Source organism: Spermophilus citellus (genome assembly GCF_964194105.1).
Source record: "Spermophilus citellus genome assembly, chromosome: 15".
NCBI lineage: Eukaryota > Metazoa > Chordata > Mammalia > Rodentia > Sciuridae > Spermophilus > Spermophilus citellus.
The window spans coordinates 71,886,967-71,902,307 of NC_138195.1; the positions used below are offsets into that span (position 1 = coordinate 71,886,967).

General features: G+C 46.1%; 1 protein-coding gene across 3 annotated transcripts in view; it reads left to right on the top strand.

Annotated features, from left to right (window-relative positions):
* Positions 1-15,341, top strand: part of MFSD13A (major facilitator superfamily domain containing 13A) — a 19,536-nt gene continuing 4,195 nt past the window's right edge. Inside the window, exons 1-9 of one of the 3 annotated variants that reach the window (XM_081268731.1) lie at positions 1-88; positions 7,497-7,533; positions 10,602-10,831; positions 11,260-11,342; positions 11,904-12,356; positions 12,482-12,605; positions 13,175-13,271; positions 14,669-14,840; positions 14,926-15,119. In XM_081268731.1, coding sequence (XP_081124857.1) covers positions 10,664-10,831; positions 11,260-11,342; positions 11,904-12,356; positions 12,482-12,605; positions 13,175-13,271; positions 14,669-14,840; positions 14,926-15,119 — 1,291 coding nt within the window. In that variant the 5' untranslated portion in view covers positions 1-88; positions 7,497-7,533; positions 10,602-10,663. The remainder of the gene's footprint in view (positions 89-7,496; positions 7,534-10,601; positions 10,832-11,259; positions 11,343-11,903; positions 12,357-12,481; positions 12,606-13,174; positions 13,272-14,668; positions 14,841-14,925; positions 15,120-15,341) is intronic. The other 2 variants (XM_081268732.1, XM_081268733.1) reach the window with 2 other exon arrangements.

Below are 15,341 nucleotides of genomic sequence, written 5' to 3' on the forward strand. Positions count from 1 at the left end.
GAAGCCATGGGCTTCGTGTGCGCAGGCGCACTGTCTCGCACCTGGCTTTCCGCAGCCTTGGAATTAGGCTTCGCCTACTAGGATTACGGTGAGGGGCCGGCGGGTGGTCTGGGCTCCGCGGCAGGCGTGGGTTGGACTTGAGGCCAGTCTGACACAAATGACAAGCTCAAGTGGGGTAGGGAATGCTCTCTGCTCTGGGAGTCATGGAGACTGTTTTCGGGGGTCCTTGAGGTGATCAGGTTGTGGATTTGGAGAGTTCTGAGTTCATGGCGGGAGAAGCTGGGTTCGAGGGTCAAGGCTGAAATCCGTGCAGAAAGGCTTGGGGTGTAGGGGGAAGGGGATGCAATGGGTCTGATAGCTCCCTGGGCATATGGGGTTGAGGGATGTCATGGGGCAGACGAGGATCCATTCATTGACATGACTCTTAACCTGGTGGCGCAGAACCACTTCCGAGGATTAAAAAATATATGTATTTATTTTTGTAGTTGTAGATGGACAGCATGATTTTATTTTATTTTTATGTGGTGCTGAGGACTGAACCCAGTGCCTCACACTTGCAAGGCAAACACTCTGCTCCGGAGATACAGCCCCAGCCCACTTGGGAGGCTTTTAAAAAAGAACATTAATGTGCCAGGCATGGTGGCACACGCCTGTAATCCCAGCGACTCCGGAGGCTGAGGCAGGAAGATCGCTAATTCGAGGACCGCCTGGGCAATTTAACAAGATTCTTTCTCAGAATTTTAAAATAAAAAGGGCTGATGGTGACAGTGATAGAGTACTCTTGGGTTTAAGCCCCAGTCCTGGAAAAAAAAAATTCGATAAGGGACCCACCCTGAGAGATTCTGATTTTTATTGGTTTGAGGTAAGGCCTGATCCTGGGTATTTGCGAACGGCTCCACAGGCGATTTTAATGTGTACACGTGTTTCAGTGCAGTAATTGAGTAAAGGGTTGATCCTGAACTTCACAGTTGCTTGGAAGGGTCTTGGGGTGAAGCCGCTGTTTCTCCAGTGCCTCCTGAGTTACCTGTGGGAGAGTGAGCCGGAAGTCCCTTCCCCAGTGAGGTGAAAGTTCGTTTCTAGCCTGAGGAGGAGGATGGGACCATTCTTTTTGGAACAGAAGGTGCTACCTCCCAGCAGTGCCCCTAAGACTGGACCCTGCTTTGGGAGACTGAGATGGAAGATGACTCCAGAGTTTGAAGCAGGAAACAGCAAACAATTCAGAGGTCAGCTGCTTATTGAGAAAATGGTCACACCTAATACTTGCTTTGTTTATAGTACCTTAAACTTTTATCTGTTCTTTTTTTTTTTAAAGAAAGAGTGAGAGAGGAGAGAGAGAGAGAGAGAGAGAGAAAGAGAATTTTTAATATTTATTTTTTAGTTCTCGGTGGACACAACATCTTTGTTGGTATGTGGTGCTGAGGATCGAACCCGGGCCGCACGCATGCCAGGCGAGCGCGCTACCGCTTGAGCCACATCCCCAGCCCTTTTTTTTTTTTTTTTTTTTTTTTTTTTTTAAAGAGAGAGTGAGAGAGGGGAGAGAGAGAGAAAAAAATTTTAATATTTATTTTTAGTTCTCTGCGGACACAACATCTTTGTTGGTATGTGGTGCTGAGGATCGAACCCAGGCCGCACGCATGCCAGGCGAGCGCGCTACCGCTTGAGCCACATCCCCAGCCCCATTATCTGTTCTTTTGATACTCTGAGGACAAGCAGGGAATGGATTGTCTTGTCCATTTCACAGATGTGGGAGTAAACTCAGCTAGTTAGTGATAACATTCAGATCTGACCCTGGGCTCCTAACTCCAATTTTTGCTTTTTAGTAGCTTTTCACTTCTGCACTCAACTGCTTTCCTACAGTGTTTGGTCCTTCTGAGGGTATCTTATCACTCACCCTCTTTCTGATGCTCATCATTCCAGGGTCCAGTCTGGCATTCTTGGTTTCCTCCCCTGACTCCATGGACATTCCTTGAGCTACAGCCCCAGCCCCGGCCTCACTATCTTAGCCAGACCCTGTCTCAAAAAATAAAAAGGGTTGAGGTTGTAGTTCAGTGGTAGAACGCTTGCCTTGCATGTGTGGGGCACTGGGTTCCATCCTCAGCACCTCATAAAACTAACTAAATAAAATAAAGGTATTGTGTCCAATTACAACTGAAAATATTTTTATTTTATTTATTTATTTTAAAAATATTTTTTAGTTGCCAATGGATTTTTTAACTTTATTTATATGTGGTGCTGAGGATCGAACCCAGGGCCTCACACATGTTAGGCAGGCGCTCTACCACTGAACCACAACGCCAGCCCCTGAAAAATATTTTTAAAAAATGAAATAAAAAAATTAAAATCATAGGTTGGTTCAGAAATCAGGGACATCTGTTTGCATTTCTAGTTTTTTTTTTTTTAATCTCCTAGGAGCCTGATGGGGTAAAGAGGGGAGAAAAAATGCTAGAGGGTTCCTTCCAAACAGATGTGATTCTGTCACCTCCCACCCCCAGTCAGTGTCTCCTCTTCTACGATCCTCAGGATAGACTGTTGTGTGAGGGTTACAACAACCTTCCTTCCTGATCTGGCCCCATTTCTGCCTCCCTCCTCTGAGCTCTCTGCCCACATTGTTTCTGTTTTTCTTAGCATGGGGCTGTGCATTGGTGAAAGCTTAATACTCTTTGCTAGTATAAATATTCCTCTTTCTGCCTATGTTGTTTTGTTTTAAATGTTTTATTTAGAGGGACACAACAAGCTTGCCTTTTTCTAATTCTCACAGCCAAGTGGAACAGCAAATTGGGGTACAGTAGGGTCTGGGGAATTTTCTCATGGTTGCTCTTTGAGGGCAGCAGGTGGATGCGCATATTGGCCTTTTAGGGGTAAGTAGACCTATCAGGCATTAACTGAGTACCTGTATGTGGTGAATGAGCCTGGTAGAGGCAGAGGTAAAAATCAGGGGCTGGGCTCACTGGTCCTGCCTTTCAGGAGCTTGTGGGCTGGAGGAGGGTAAGGGAAGCATTTGCATGCTTGATACTGGGGACAGGTATCTGAAAAGAAGAGAGAATCCTGACTTGGTATACCTGGGAAAGTTTATGACACTGACCTGGGTCTTGGATGAGCAGGATTTGCTGAGATGGTGGAAGAAGGTACATAGTAAGGTGAGAAATGCTAAATTTAAATGACTAAGAAGTCAAAAAACATTTTGAGGCCTGGGGTTGTAGCTCAGTGGTAGAGTGCTTACCTAGCATGCGTGAGGCCCTGGGTTCGGTCCCCAGCACCACATAAAAATAAATAAGGGCTAGGACTGTAGCTCAAGTGGCAAAGCACTTGCCTAGCATGTGTGAGGCACTGGGTTTAATCCTCAGCACCACATAAATATTAACAAAAAAGGCATTCTGTCCATCTACAACTACAAAAAAATTTTTAAAATAAATAAAAATAAAGATATTGTGTCCATCTACAGCTAAAAAAATTTTAAAAATAAACATTTTGAATCTTGGCTCCATTACCTAATAGCTCTGTGACCCTGGGCCAGTTATTTAATCTTCAGAGCCTTGGTTTCTTCATCTATGAAATGTGGATGGGAGTAGCAACAGAGCTGTAGGGATTCACAATGTGAAAGCCAGGCATCCTCTAAATGCCTGAGAAATGGTATGGAGTTACATCTAGGATATCATGGATGGAACGGACAGCATGAACAAAGGTGGAGGTGGTATTTAAATAAGTATATTGGGGATGGCAGATGAGAAAGGGATGTTCCGGGTACCAAGAGGCATCAGTGCTGGGTGCTGCAAAGACAACTTCAGTCATGGACTTACGGCGGGGGATTGGGAGGGTCATTGACTCATCTTTTAAAAACCTGAAAATAAACTTCAGAGATAGGAAAAAAATTAGTAATAGCTATCATTTATTGAGTATTGTATGTGCCAGGCATTTTGCTTGATGCTTTAGACTATTTAGATTGCTTTTGCGTTTCAGCCACACAGCCAGCTGACAGGTTGGCATCAACATCCTACTGGTCCAGGGAGAGAGAGTAGGGTGAACCCAAGGCCACCAACTGGGACTATTCTTAGGGCAGGGATGGACTGTGGGACCTTCAGCAGACTTTGGTATAAGGTTTCAGTGGGGCGTGATGTTGGTTGCAGGTTACAGATGGCAGTTTATGCAGCTAGGCCAGCATGTGCTCCATGCTGCTCTTCCCTGGGAGAGGCAGGACTGCCTCTGCTGTGGTGGTGGAGAGTGGGGAGGAGAGTAGGGAAGGCTTTGCTGATGGAGGAGTGGAATCTGGAAAAGAAACTGATGAAGACCCTCCTTGTGCCCCTCTCCCATTCAAGGCTGATTCACCTGGACAGGTAGCTTTGCCTCCAGCTCAGACTTACGGTGGAGCTTTGTCTCTGGCATTTGTTGGATGTATTTCTGCTCTTTGCCTTTTTTGACTTTGCCCTTTTTCCATCTTTTTCTCCAGTTCACTTACTTGTGTGAGGGACACGAGTATCGGGATATTCACCGACTCCTACCCTGATCTGTTATAAGAAACAGGTAGTTTCTGAGCATCAACCATGTGACAGGCATGATGCTCTGGGTTTTCTGGACATTAATTTAATCCTTTCTGTACTCCTATACAGACAGACTTTATGGCCCCATTTTGCATGTGAGGAAACCAAGGCTAAGCCAGGGAGACTTGTCTGAGGTTATACTTTTAGGAAGTGCAATTGGAATTTGAACTGGGCCTTTCTGATGCCAAAAGTTATAGCCTTTCCATCTTACCATGCTTTGAGATTTTCTAACATCACTCCAGGGGGAATAGGGAGCCACCTGGTGGAGGCTGAGGACCTTAAGTGTTCACCTCCAATGACAATGGCAGGATACTGGGCATCTGCTTGTGAGTCAGCAGGCTTTACTCCTTTTTTTTTTTTAATATTTATTTTTTAGTTGTAGTTGGACACAATACCTTTATTTATTTATTTATTTATTTTTCTGTGGTGCTGAGGCTTGAACCCAGCGCCTTGCACGTGCTAGGCAAGCGTTCTACCATGAGCCAAAGCCCCAGCCCAGCTTCCTGCTTTTTGACAAAGACTGTGGAGTTGAACAAGGGAGTTCTATGAAGCTCAGGGGGGATCAGAGAGAGTGACCTAAGTTAAGGATAGTGATGGGGGTGTATGTTGTATTTTATGGCCCCCATGTCATAACCCTTGAGGGGCATCTCATTTAATTCTTACCCATTCTTGTGTGGCAGGTCATGGGGCTTCCAATTTATTGGTGGGTAGAGAGATCCACTAGCCATCACATCTCAAGTTTTGGTACTCACTATTTTGTGCTTAGTGCTTATAAGTATTTTCTCTTTGCCTCTTAACAACACCTTATGACTGAGGCACAGAGAGGTTAAGTAAATTGTTTCAGGTCATACAGGTAGTAAATAGTAGAGTCAGGACATTTGAGAACTCCAGTCATGTCTTCTCTCCATTCTCTTTGAAAAGCATTGCCAGGTACACGCCTTTAATCCCAGCAACCTGGGAGGCTGAGGCATTGAGGCCAGCCTCAGTATCTTTTTTTTCTTTTTTCTTTTTTTATAGTTGTAGATGGATAAAATGCCTTTATTTTATTTGTTTATTTTTATGTGGTGCTAAGGATTGAACCCAGTGCCTCACACATGCTGGGCAAGTGCTCTGTCACTGAGCTACAGACCTAGGCCCAGCCTCAGTATCTTAGCAAGACCTCAGGAACTCAGTAAGACTCTCTCTCGAAAAATAAAAAGGGGGGGGGGGGCTGAAGTTGTGGCTCAGTGGTAGAGCGCTTGCCTAGCATGTGTGAGGCACAGGGCTCAATCCTCAGCACCACATAAAACTAAATACAGTAAAGGTATTGTGTCCAATTATAACTAAAAAATATTTTTTAAAAAAGTAAAATAAAAAAATTAAAAGGGCCTAGGCTGGGTACAGTAGTGCACGCCTGTAATCCTAGTGGCCTGGGAGGATCACATGTTTAAAGCCAGCCTCAGCAATTTAGTGAGGCCCTGTCTCAAAAAATAAAAAGGGCTGGGGATGTAGCTCAGTGGTAAAGCGCCCTTGGGCTCAATTCCCACTACAAAAGAAAAAAGAAAAAAAAAAGCAGTGTTGGAGGAAACTTAGGTTGATGAGTGATGGTGTCACAAGTGTACACATTATAACTTTCCTGACTGTATACTTTGAATATGTGCTTTTCTATATGACAGTCACACCTCCATCTCTGAGGGAAAAAAGACAAGCATTTCCTCTGGGCTCACTTGCCCATCCTGCTGCCGTGGGTGAGGTAGGATCACTGTGGTCCAGTCCAGAGGAGATTCTCAAAGGGTTAGTGGTGGATTTCAGGTAGTTTTGACCAATTCTCCTCTTGTGTTCCCACCATGAGGCCAGTGGCTCATCAGCCAGAGGGAACCTTTAAGGCCCTGAGGACAAGGACAGGTCCCTTGGAGGTGCTGCTGCTTCTCTTGGACCGGGGCCAAGGAAAAAACAGATTTTGGCCCTCTGTGGGAGTGTGTGTGCATGGATACCTGAGCCATGGTCAGACTTGGGCTGAGGGTAACGGGCTCTCTGAGGATCAGCCCTTTGGAGTCCTCCGGCTACCACAACAAATTACATAAACTGGATGGCTTAAAGTAACCATTTATTCTGTCATGGTTCTGTACGGTAGAAATCTGAAGTCAGAGCATTAGCAGGGTCATATTATTCTTGGAGGCTCTAGGGAAGCACCTTTCCATCCCTCTTGTAACTACTGGTGGTTGCTGGCAGTCCTCACATTCCTTGGCTTGTAGCTGCATCACCGATTCCTGCCTCATCTTCACATGGCCAGCTTCTCTGTGTCCAGATTTCCCTTTCCTTGTAAGGACACCTGTCATTAGGCCCATCCTAATTCTGTATGACTTCATTTTAACCTGGTTACAACTGTACAAATACCATTCCCTAATATGAGCATATTCATAGGTTGGGGAGTTAAGACTTGAACATATGATTCACAACATGAAATTTGAGAGGAGGAAGCCTCTGTGGCTTCCCTCAAAGGGTCAGATAGGCACATGTGGGAATTATTTTTCTGAAAAGAAAACAGTAGCTTTGAGTCTAAAAGAAGAGACAGAAACTTAATGCCTTGCTGCTTAAAGAGTGTGGTTGCAGGGCTGGGGCTGTAGCTCAGTGCCAGAGCGCTTGCCTACCATGTATGAGGCACTGGTTTTGAGCCTTAGCACTGCATAAAAATAAACAAATAAAATAAAGGTATGCTGTCCATACCCAACTACCAAAAAAAAAAAAAAAAAAAAGTGTGGCCACAGACCAGCAGCAGCCTCACCTGGAAGTGTTAGAAAAGCAGAATCTCAGGTCCCTCCCCAGACCCACTAAGTCAGCATCTATATTTTAACAAAGTCTCCAGTAATTAAAATCTTACTTTTATTTCCTTTTCCTCTCATGGTGGGTCTGGCTCTCAATCTTTGTGCATGAGTCAGTTATTCATTCTCTCTCTCTCTCTCTCTCTCTCTCTCTTTCCAGTGCTAGGGATTGAACACTAGGACCTCGTGCAGGCTAGGTAGGTGCCCTACCACTGAGTTACACCCCCACTCCATGGTCTGTCTTTGCATGGTGTGTTCTTGCGTTTCTGTCCCCATGTGCTGATGCAGCCCATTTGTGGGCCCTTTGTACACAGCTTGGAGTTTGCTAAGCCAGTCCCTTTGCTCATTCTTATTTATTTATTTATTTATTTATTTATTTATTTATTTTTGTGGTGCTGGGGATTGATCCCAGGGCCTTGTGCATGCAAGGAAAGCACTCTACTAACTGAGCTATATCCCTAGCCCCCCTTTGCTCATTCTTGGGCTGTATCCTGCTTTTTAAAAAAATATTTATTTCTTAGATTTAGGTGGACACAATATCTTCATTTTACATTATGTGGTGTCGAGGATCGAACCCCGTGCCTTGTGCATGCTAGGCGAGCACTCTACCACTGAGCCACAACTTCAGCCCCTATATCCTGCCTTTTGCTGTTTATAAATGTTGCCACTGTGAATATCTCTCTCCATATTCCTTTGTAGTTAGTTTGTTAGAATGGAATTTCTGGAATCAAGTGCATGAGCAGTGTGGACTCTTGTATTATTTATTTTTTGTGGTACTGGCAGTAGAACCCAGGGCTTTGTGCATGTTAGGCAAGCATTCTACCACTGAGCTATTGAGCTATATCCCTGGCCCACATCTTTTTTTTTTTTTTTTTTTTTTTTTTTTGTACTGGGGATTGAACTCGGGGGTGCTTAACCACTGAGCCATATTCCCAGCCCTTTTAATTTTATTTTTATTTTGAGACAGGGTCTCACTAAATTGCTTAGGGCCTCGCTGATTTGCTGAGGTTGGCTTTGAACTTGTGATTCTCCTGCCTTAGCTTCCAGAGTTGCTGGGATTATATCTTATCATTCTTATTACAGTGCAGACATGACACTGGGTTTCTTCCCTTCTCTCCAACAATGTATATGAGAACCTGATTTGGGAAGACAAATAGCAGAAAATGTTTTTATGTCAGACGGATCTGAGTGCAATATGTTACTTTTTTGCTGTGTGACATTGGTCAAGATACCATCTCTGAACTTGGGGTTGCTCCCTATAAAATCATAATAATGCTATAAACTTTTTAGGTATTTTGTAAAGATAATAATGACACTATAATCCAGGCAAGGTGGTGCATTCCTGTAATCCCAGTGGCCTGGGAGGCTGAGGCAGGAGGATCGCAAGTTCAAAGCCAGCCTCAGCAACAGTGAGACACTAAGCAACTCAGTGAGACCCTGTCTCTAGATAAAAATACAAAATAAGGCTGGAGATGTGGCTCAGTGGTTGAGTGCCTCTGAGTTCAATCCTAATACCCTGCCCCCCGCAAAAAAAGCACTTTCTGTGAATCCTTAAATTCTTTTTTAAAAGCATTTTTAAATTTACTTTTTTAAAATTAACCCTTACATTATTTTGCAAAGTGGGTATAATCATCCCTTTTCTCATTTTACAGAAAAAGAAACAAAAACTTGGATTAAGGGCTGGGACATAGCTCAGTTGATAGAGTGCTTGCCTCGCATGCACAACGTCCTGGGTTCGATCCCCAACACCAAAAAACAAAAAACAAACCAAAAAAAACTTGGATTCCATTCCAAGTTAACTTATCTGAGGATGCACTGTAAGTACATCATGTGCCCAAGTCCCAGGCGGTCACGTCCAGACCATTAAGGTTGCAGTGTGGATGTAAAAAAGATACTGAGCATCTAGCCCTAGCACACAGCCTACCCCAACACTTGTAGAGTGCCTGCCTTATCAGTTTTGTTGAGTTACTTCCAGAGTAATGGTAACTTGGCATTGCTGTCCTCCATTGGTGATTCTCCATATTTGTTTTATGTATAAACTCTCTCCCACTGGAAATGAGTGTGTATGCATTTGGTACTAATAAAAAAGTGTGTGTGATTGAACCCCAGGGCCTTGCATGTGCTAGGCAAGTTCTCTACCATTTTTTTTTTTCCTGAGACAGTGTCTCATTCAGTTCCCAGGCTGGCCTTGAACTTGCAATTTATTTATTTGGTATTGGTAAGTGAATCCAGGGGCACTCAATCACCGAGCCACATCCCCAGGTCCTTTTTTTTTTTTTTTTTTTTTGTATTGGGGATTGAACTCAGGGGCACTCAACCACTGAGCTACATCCCCAGCCCTATTTTGTATTTTATTTAGAGACAGGGTCTCACTGAGTTGCTTAGCTCCTCACCTTTGCTGAGGCTGACTTTGAACTTGCGATCCTCCTGCCTCAGCCTCCCAAGCTGCCCCCAGCCCTTTTTTATGTTTTATTTAGAGCCAGGTCTCACTGAGTTGCTTAGGGCCTCACTAAGTTGTTGAGGCAGGCTTTGAATTTGTGATCCTTCTGCCTCAGCCTCCCAAGCCACTAGGATTATAGTTGTGCACCACCAAGTCCTGGCTGCAATACATTTTTTTTTTGCAGGGGTGGGGGGCTAATACTGGGGATTGAGCCCAGGTCCTTACACATGCTACACAGTATTCTACCACAGAATTACACCCCAGCCTTGGCCTTTCACATGTAATTCTTTTGCCTTAGCCTTGCAAGTAGCTGGGATTACAGGTATGTGCTCCCACACCTGGCTGAAAATGAGTTTACATTTTTAAAATTTTTTTTATTTTTTTAGTTGTTGATTGATGTTTATTTATTTACTTATATGTGATGCTGAGAATCGAACCCAGTGCCTCACCCATGCTAGTAAGCACTCTACCACTGAGCCACAACCCCAGCTCATTTAAATTCTAATTTTTTTTGGGGGGGGGGGATTGAACCCAGGGCCTTGTGCATGCAAGGCAAGCACTCTACCAACTAAACTATATCCCCAACCCCAATTTTTTAAAAAAATTTTTTTAGTTGTAGATGGACATAATACCTTTATTTTATTTGTTTATTTTTTTTAATATGGTGCCAGGAATCAAACCCAGTGCCTCACCCATGCTGGGCAAGTGCTCTACCTCTGAGCCACAACCCCGGCCCTGAAAATGAGTTTTTAAAGGACTCAGAACACAGGGTTAGGAGCAGAGTAGTCTCTGATCTTTGCTGCTAACTGGCTCTTTCTTTTCCAGGGACAAGAATGGGGAGACTGCTGGTAGCCATGAGCTCCTGGGGTTAAATCAGGCTGGTAGTCATGGGGCTGGGATGGCCCCAAGCCTGGTTATTGGGCCTGCCCACAGCTGTGGTCTATGGCTCCCTGGCCCTCTTCACCTCCATCCTGCACAATGTGTTCCTGCTCTACTATGTGGACACCTTTGTCTCAGTGTACAAGATCAACAAAGTAGCCTTCTGGGTTGGAGAGGTAGGATCAGCACTGGGCAGTCAGCCTGGTGGGTGCATAGGTTGCTAGGTAGATGGCAGGTGCTGGGTCCCACCTATTCAGGGACATAAGGCAGGCCAGGTTGCCTACCAAGACTCAGCCAGAAAAGCTGGTGGAGGCTTTGATGACTTCTCAGTGGGGATTAGATTAGTTTCCTGGCTATTGTCATATATTCATTGTTCTTTACATTCATGTACAGTACAATCACACATGCTAATTTGTCATCTGGTTATACTTACTAGCTGGACCCTGGATGAGGCATTGATAAGTGAGTGGCTGGGAGTGTGGGTCTGAGCAGAGGAACTGACCGCAAGGTCTGCAGGCAGCACAGCTGGGGCCATCTTTGAGGGGTGGGGAGTTCTGCTAGAAGCTGCCTGGACCCCACTGTGCCCATCTCCTTTTGCCTGTAGACGGTGTTTCTCCTCTGGAACAGCCTCAACGACCCCCTCTTCGGCTGGCTAAGTGACCGCCAGTTCCTCAGCTCTCAGCCCTGGTTTGTATTTGGGGATGGTTCAAAAGAGCTTCAGTTCCCACCTGTCTCTTGTACTGGAGGACCCCTGCCTGCATTCGGGGTGGGGAAAGAAAGGCCAGTTCAAGTGTTGGATGTGGATCCACTCCCTTCCCAGGGGCCAGGGAAGGCTCTGTCCAAGTTGAAAAATTGGCTTTGCCTAACCCCTGCCTTGCTCACCAGGGAAGAGACTGACCCCGGCTTGGCTTATGTGGCTTCTCAGAACCCTGCGCAGCAAACACCCTATGCTGCTCCCATCAGATTCCCTTTCCTCCATGCTTGGGCTCATCACTGCCCCCAAGCCTGAGAAGTGGGTATCCCACTGCCCTTTGGCCATCAACTGACAGACTAGAGGGGGGCGGGTAGGGCAGAGGAAAGAGTGCACCCACTGGTAAGCTGTGCTTCCTAAGTTGGAGATTGGAGACTGGGTGCATCCTGATGTGTACCCTACATTCTAGGCCTCTGTCCCTCCTCCAAGGCCCGGACGGGAACTGGGGCCAGCCAAGGCCAACAGGGCATTTCCCAACACCCTCCTCTCCCTGGCAGGTCCGGCGCCAGGCTCTCCTCAAGGGCTGTGGTGCTGGCACGGGTACGGGCGCTGGGCAGGCACGGGCCACTGCTGGCACTGTCCTTCCTGGCATTCTGGGTGCCTTGGGCCCCAGCTGGCCTACAGTTCTTGCTGTGCCTGTGCCTCTATGATGGCTTCCTGACACTCGTGGACCTTCACCATCATGCCTTGTTGGCCGACCTGGCACTCTCGGCCCACGACCGCACCCATCTCAACTTCTACTGCTCCCTCTTCAGTGCAGCTGGCTCCCTCTCTGTCTTTGCCTCCTACGCCTTTTGGAACAAGGAGGACTTCTCCTCCTTCCGCGCCTTCTGTGTGGCACTGGCTGCTGGCTCTGGGCTGGGCTTTCTAGGGGCCACGCAACTACTGAGGCGGCGGGTTGAAGTGGCTGGAAAGGACCCTGGGTGCTCAACCCTGGCCATGGATGGTGGGTGAGTGGCCATCAATGCTGGGATCCCAGGCTGATGCTGAGTCCTTTGGCTGATGGGTGGCTGCTCTAGGGTGGGAGCAGACTTTGGCCCAGCCCTAGCAGTTCTCAACTCCCCTCTGCCCATAGCCTGTATGGAGAGGAGCTGCTAGTGGGCAGTGAGGAAGTGGGCAGCATCACCTTGGGCCAATACCTCCGGCAGCTGGCACGCCACCAAAACTTCCTGTGGTTCGTGGGCATGGACCTGGTGCAGGTATTGGGAATGGTATCTTTCCCCCAGTGACTGGGCTATCTCACACTCTAGTGGACAGGTGCCTCAGGAGTTGGGCACTTAGGAGGCCTTGCTGGGCAATTTGGTGACAGGGACAAGGTTGGGATATTAAACCTGGGTCATAGCATTCTCTGAATGATTTCAGGTAGGTCTCAGCCTGTCTGGGTAGCCTTGTCCTTACTTATAAAGTGAGGGCTGAAAGATTGTCTCTGTTATAATCTTTTTAAAACACCAAGTGCCACTCCTGAAACCCATGTAGTGTACAAATTAGCTACATTTAGAAACCATTTTTTTAATGTCTTGAGACTTGTTTTACTAATGTGTTTTCAATTAAAAGAAAAACTTATTCCAATTATCATTTTATTATGTCTCTAACTTGTTGATAACCAACAGGAATGTGGCTTTAGATCTTTTTCTGGCATGTTCCATGTTTAGGGACTTGGGGACAGAAGCCAGTTCTCTACTGCTCTGAGGACCATGGGACATGTGCTTCCCCTATTGGCTTATGGCCCTGCTGGGGTCACCCTCCTTACTGCCCTGTTGGCTTATAGGTGTTCCACTGCCACTTCAACAGCAACTTCTTCCCCCTCTTCCTGGAGCATCTGCTGTCAGACCACATCTCTCTCTCCACTGGCTCCTTCCTGTTGGGTGAGTGGGTGCCTCAGGCAGGCTAAGGACAGAGGCTGTACTCAGAGCCCCTAGCCCAGCTGCAGGCGTGGTCTAGCTGAGGGCCAGGTGGTAGAGGGCGGGGATGAATCTGCCAGGGGATTGCACCTTGGGGCCAGCTCTGTTTTCCTGAGGTGGTGGGTTTCCGGGAGGGACTGACGCACAGGCTAATCCTCTTGGTGATGGTGCCACCCAGAGGCGTTATGGTGCAGTGCAGTGGTTGCTTAGCAGTGAGGACTATATCTGATAAGCCTGGGTGTGTCTTGACCATGTTCTCTCCCTGGGTGGTCTTCAGTATGTCATTTTTGGGGGTCTCCCTTTCTCACTTGTAAAGTAAGGAGAAAGCCTGGATGTGTGGGCTCCTTATCTGTGGACTCAACCAACCCACAGATTAAAAATATTCAGGAAAAAAAATCACATCTGCATTAACATATAGTCTTTTTTTCTTGTCATTAGCCCCTAAACAATATAGTTTATATCAACATGTATCAAATAGTATGACAATTTATATTTATATAGTAAATAGTATGACAATTATTTATATGACATGTATATGGTATTAGGTATTATAAGTAATATGAGATAATTTAAAGTGTGTATGTGGGATGTGACTAAATCAGATGCAAATACTATGTCATTTTATATAAAAGACTTAAACATCTATGGATTTTGTTTTCCCTGGGTGATCCTGGAATCAGTCTCCTGAGGATACCAAGGGACAACTCTTATTTACTTTAAAGGCTTGGGAAGATTAGATATAAACATGTGGTATGGTGGTACACACTTACAATCCCAGCTACTCCAGAGACTGAGGCAGCAGGATCACAAGTTCAAAGCCAGCCTTGTCAACTTAGCCAGACCTTATCTCAAAATAAAATTTCAAAGGGCTGGGAAAGCCAGGCATATTTGCATGTCTGTAATTCAGGCAACTCTGGAGGCTGAGACAGGAGGATTGCAAGTTCAAAGCTAGCCTCAGCAACTTAGTGAGACCATGTCTCAAAATTTTTATAAAGGATTGTAAATATAGCTCAGCATCCTTAGATTCAATCCCCAGTACCAAAAAAAAAAGAAAAGAAAAAAGAAGGAAAAAGAAAAAGAAAGGGAAAAAAAGAAAAAGAAAGGAAAGAAAAAGAAAAGAAAAAAGAAAGGGCTAGGGAAGTAGTTCAGTGGTATTAAATTTGCCTGGTATATGCAAGGCCCTGGGTTTAATCCCCAGTACCAAAAAGAAAAATTAAAAAGCGTGTGACACTCTTAGCACAGAGCCCAGCACATTGTTAGTGTGCAGTTGATGCAAAGTCTGATTCTTAGAGTTACAATGTCAATCACTGCTGAGGCTATGGCAGTGCCCCTGACAAGGCAAGGCCCTCTTCCTTCCCCAGGTGTCTCCTATGTCGCTCCCCATCTCAACAACCTCTACTTCCTGCCCCTGTGTCAGCGCTGGGGAGTCTACGCAGTAGTGCGGGGTCTCTTTCTGCTCAAGCTGGGCCTTAGCCTGCTCATGCTGGTGGCTGGCCCAGACCATCCTGGCCTGCTCTGCTTCTTCATCGCCAGGTATGCTTCTGCTCGCACTCATCCCCACCCCCACTCCCACCCCTTTATCTCACCTTTCACCCTTGCCTACTCCCTCTGCTGGCAGTAACCGTGTTTTCACTGAGGGCACCTGCAAGCTGTTGACCTTGGTGGTCACTGACCTGGTGGATGAGGACCTGGTGCTGAACCATCGTAAACAGGCGGCCTCAGCGCTTCTCTTTGGCATGGTTGCCCTGGTGACCAAACCAGGCCAGACCTTTGCCCCACTGCTGGGCACCTGGCTGCTCTGCTTCTATACAGGTGAGGCTCCACGGGTACAGCTTACCTGGAACACCACCTGACAATCTTGTGAGGAAGAGAAAATGGCCACTTGCTAGGCCCGGGCTATCCTGGGCTGCTAACCAGGATAGCCTTTCCCACACAGGTAGAGGAACTTAGTCTCAGATTCATTTATTCTTTCATTAATTTGTTCATCCATTCAGTGAGTATAGAACACCTACTCTATGTGCTGGGGAGATCACA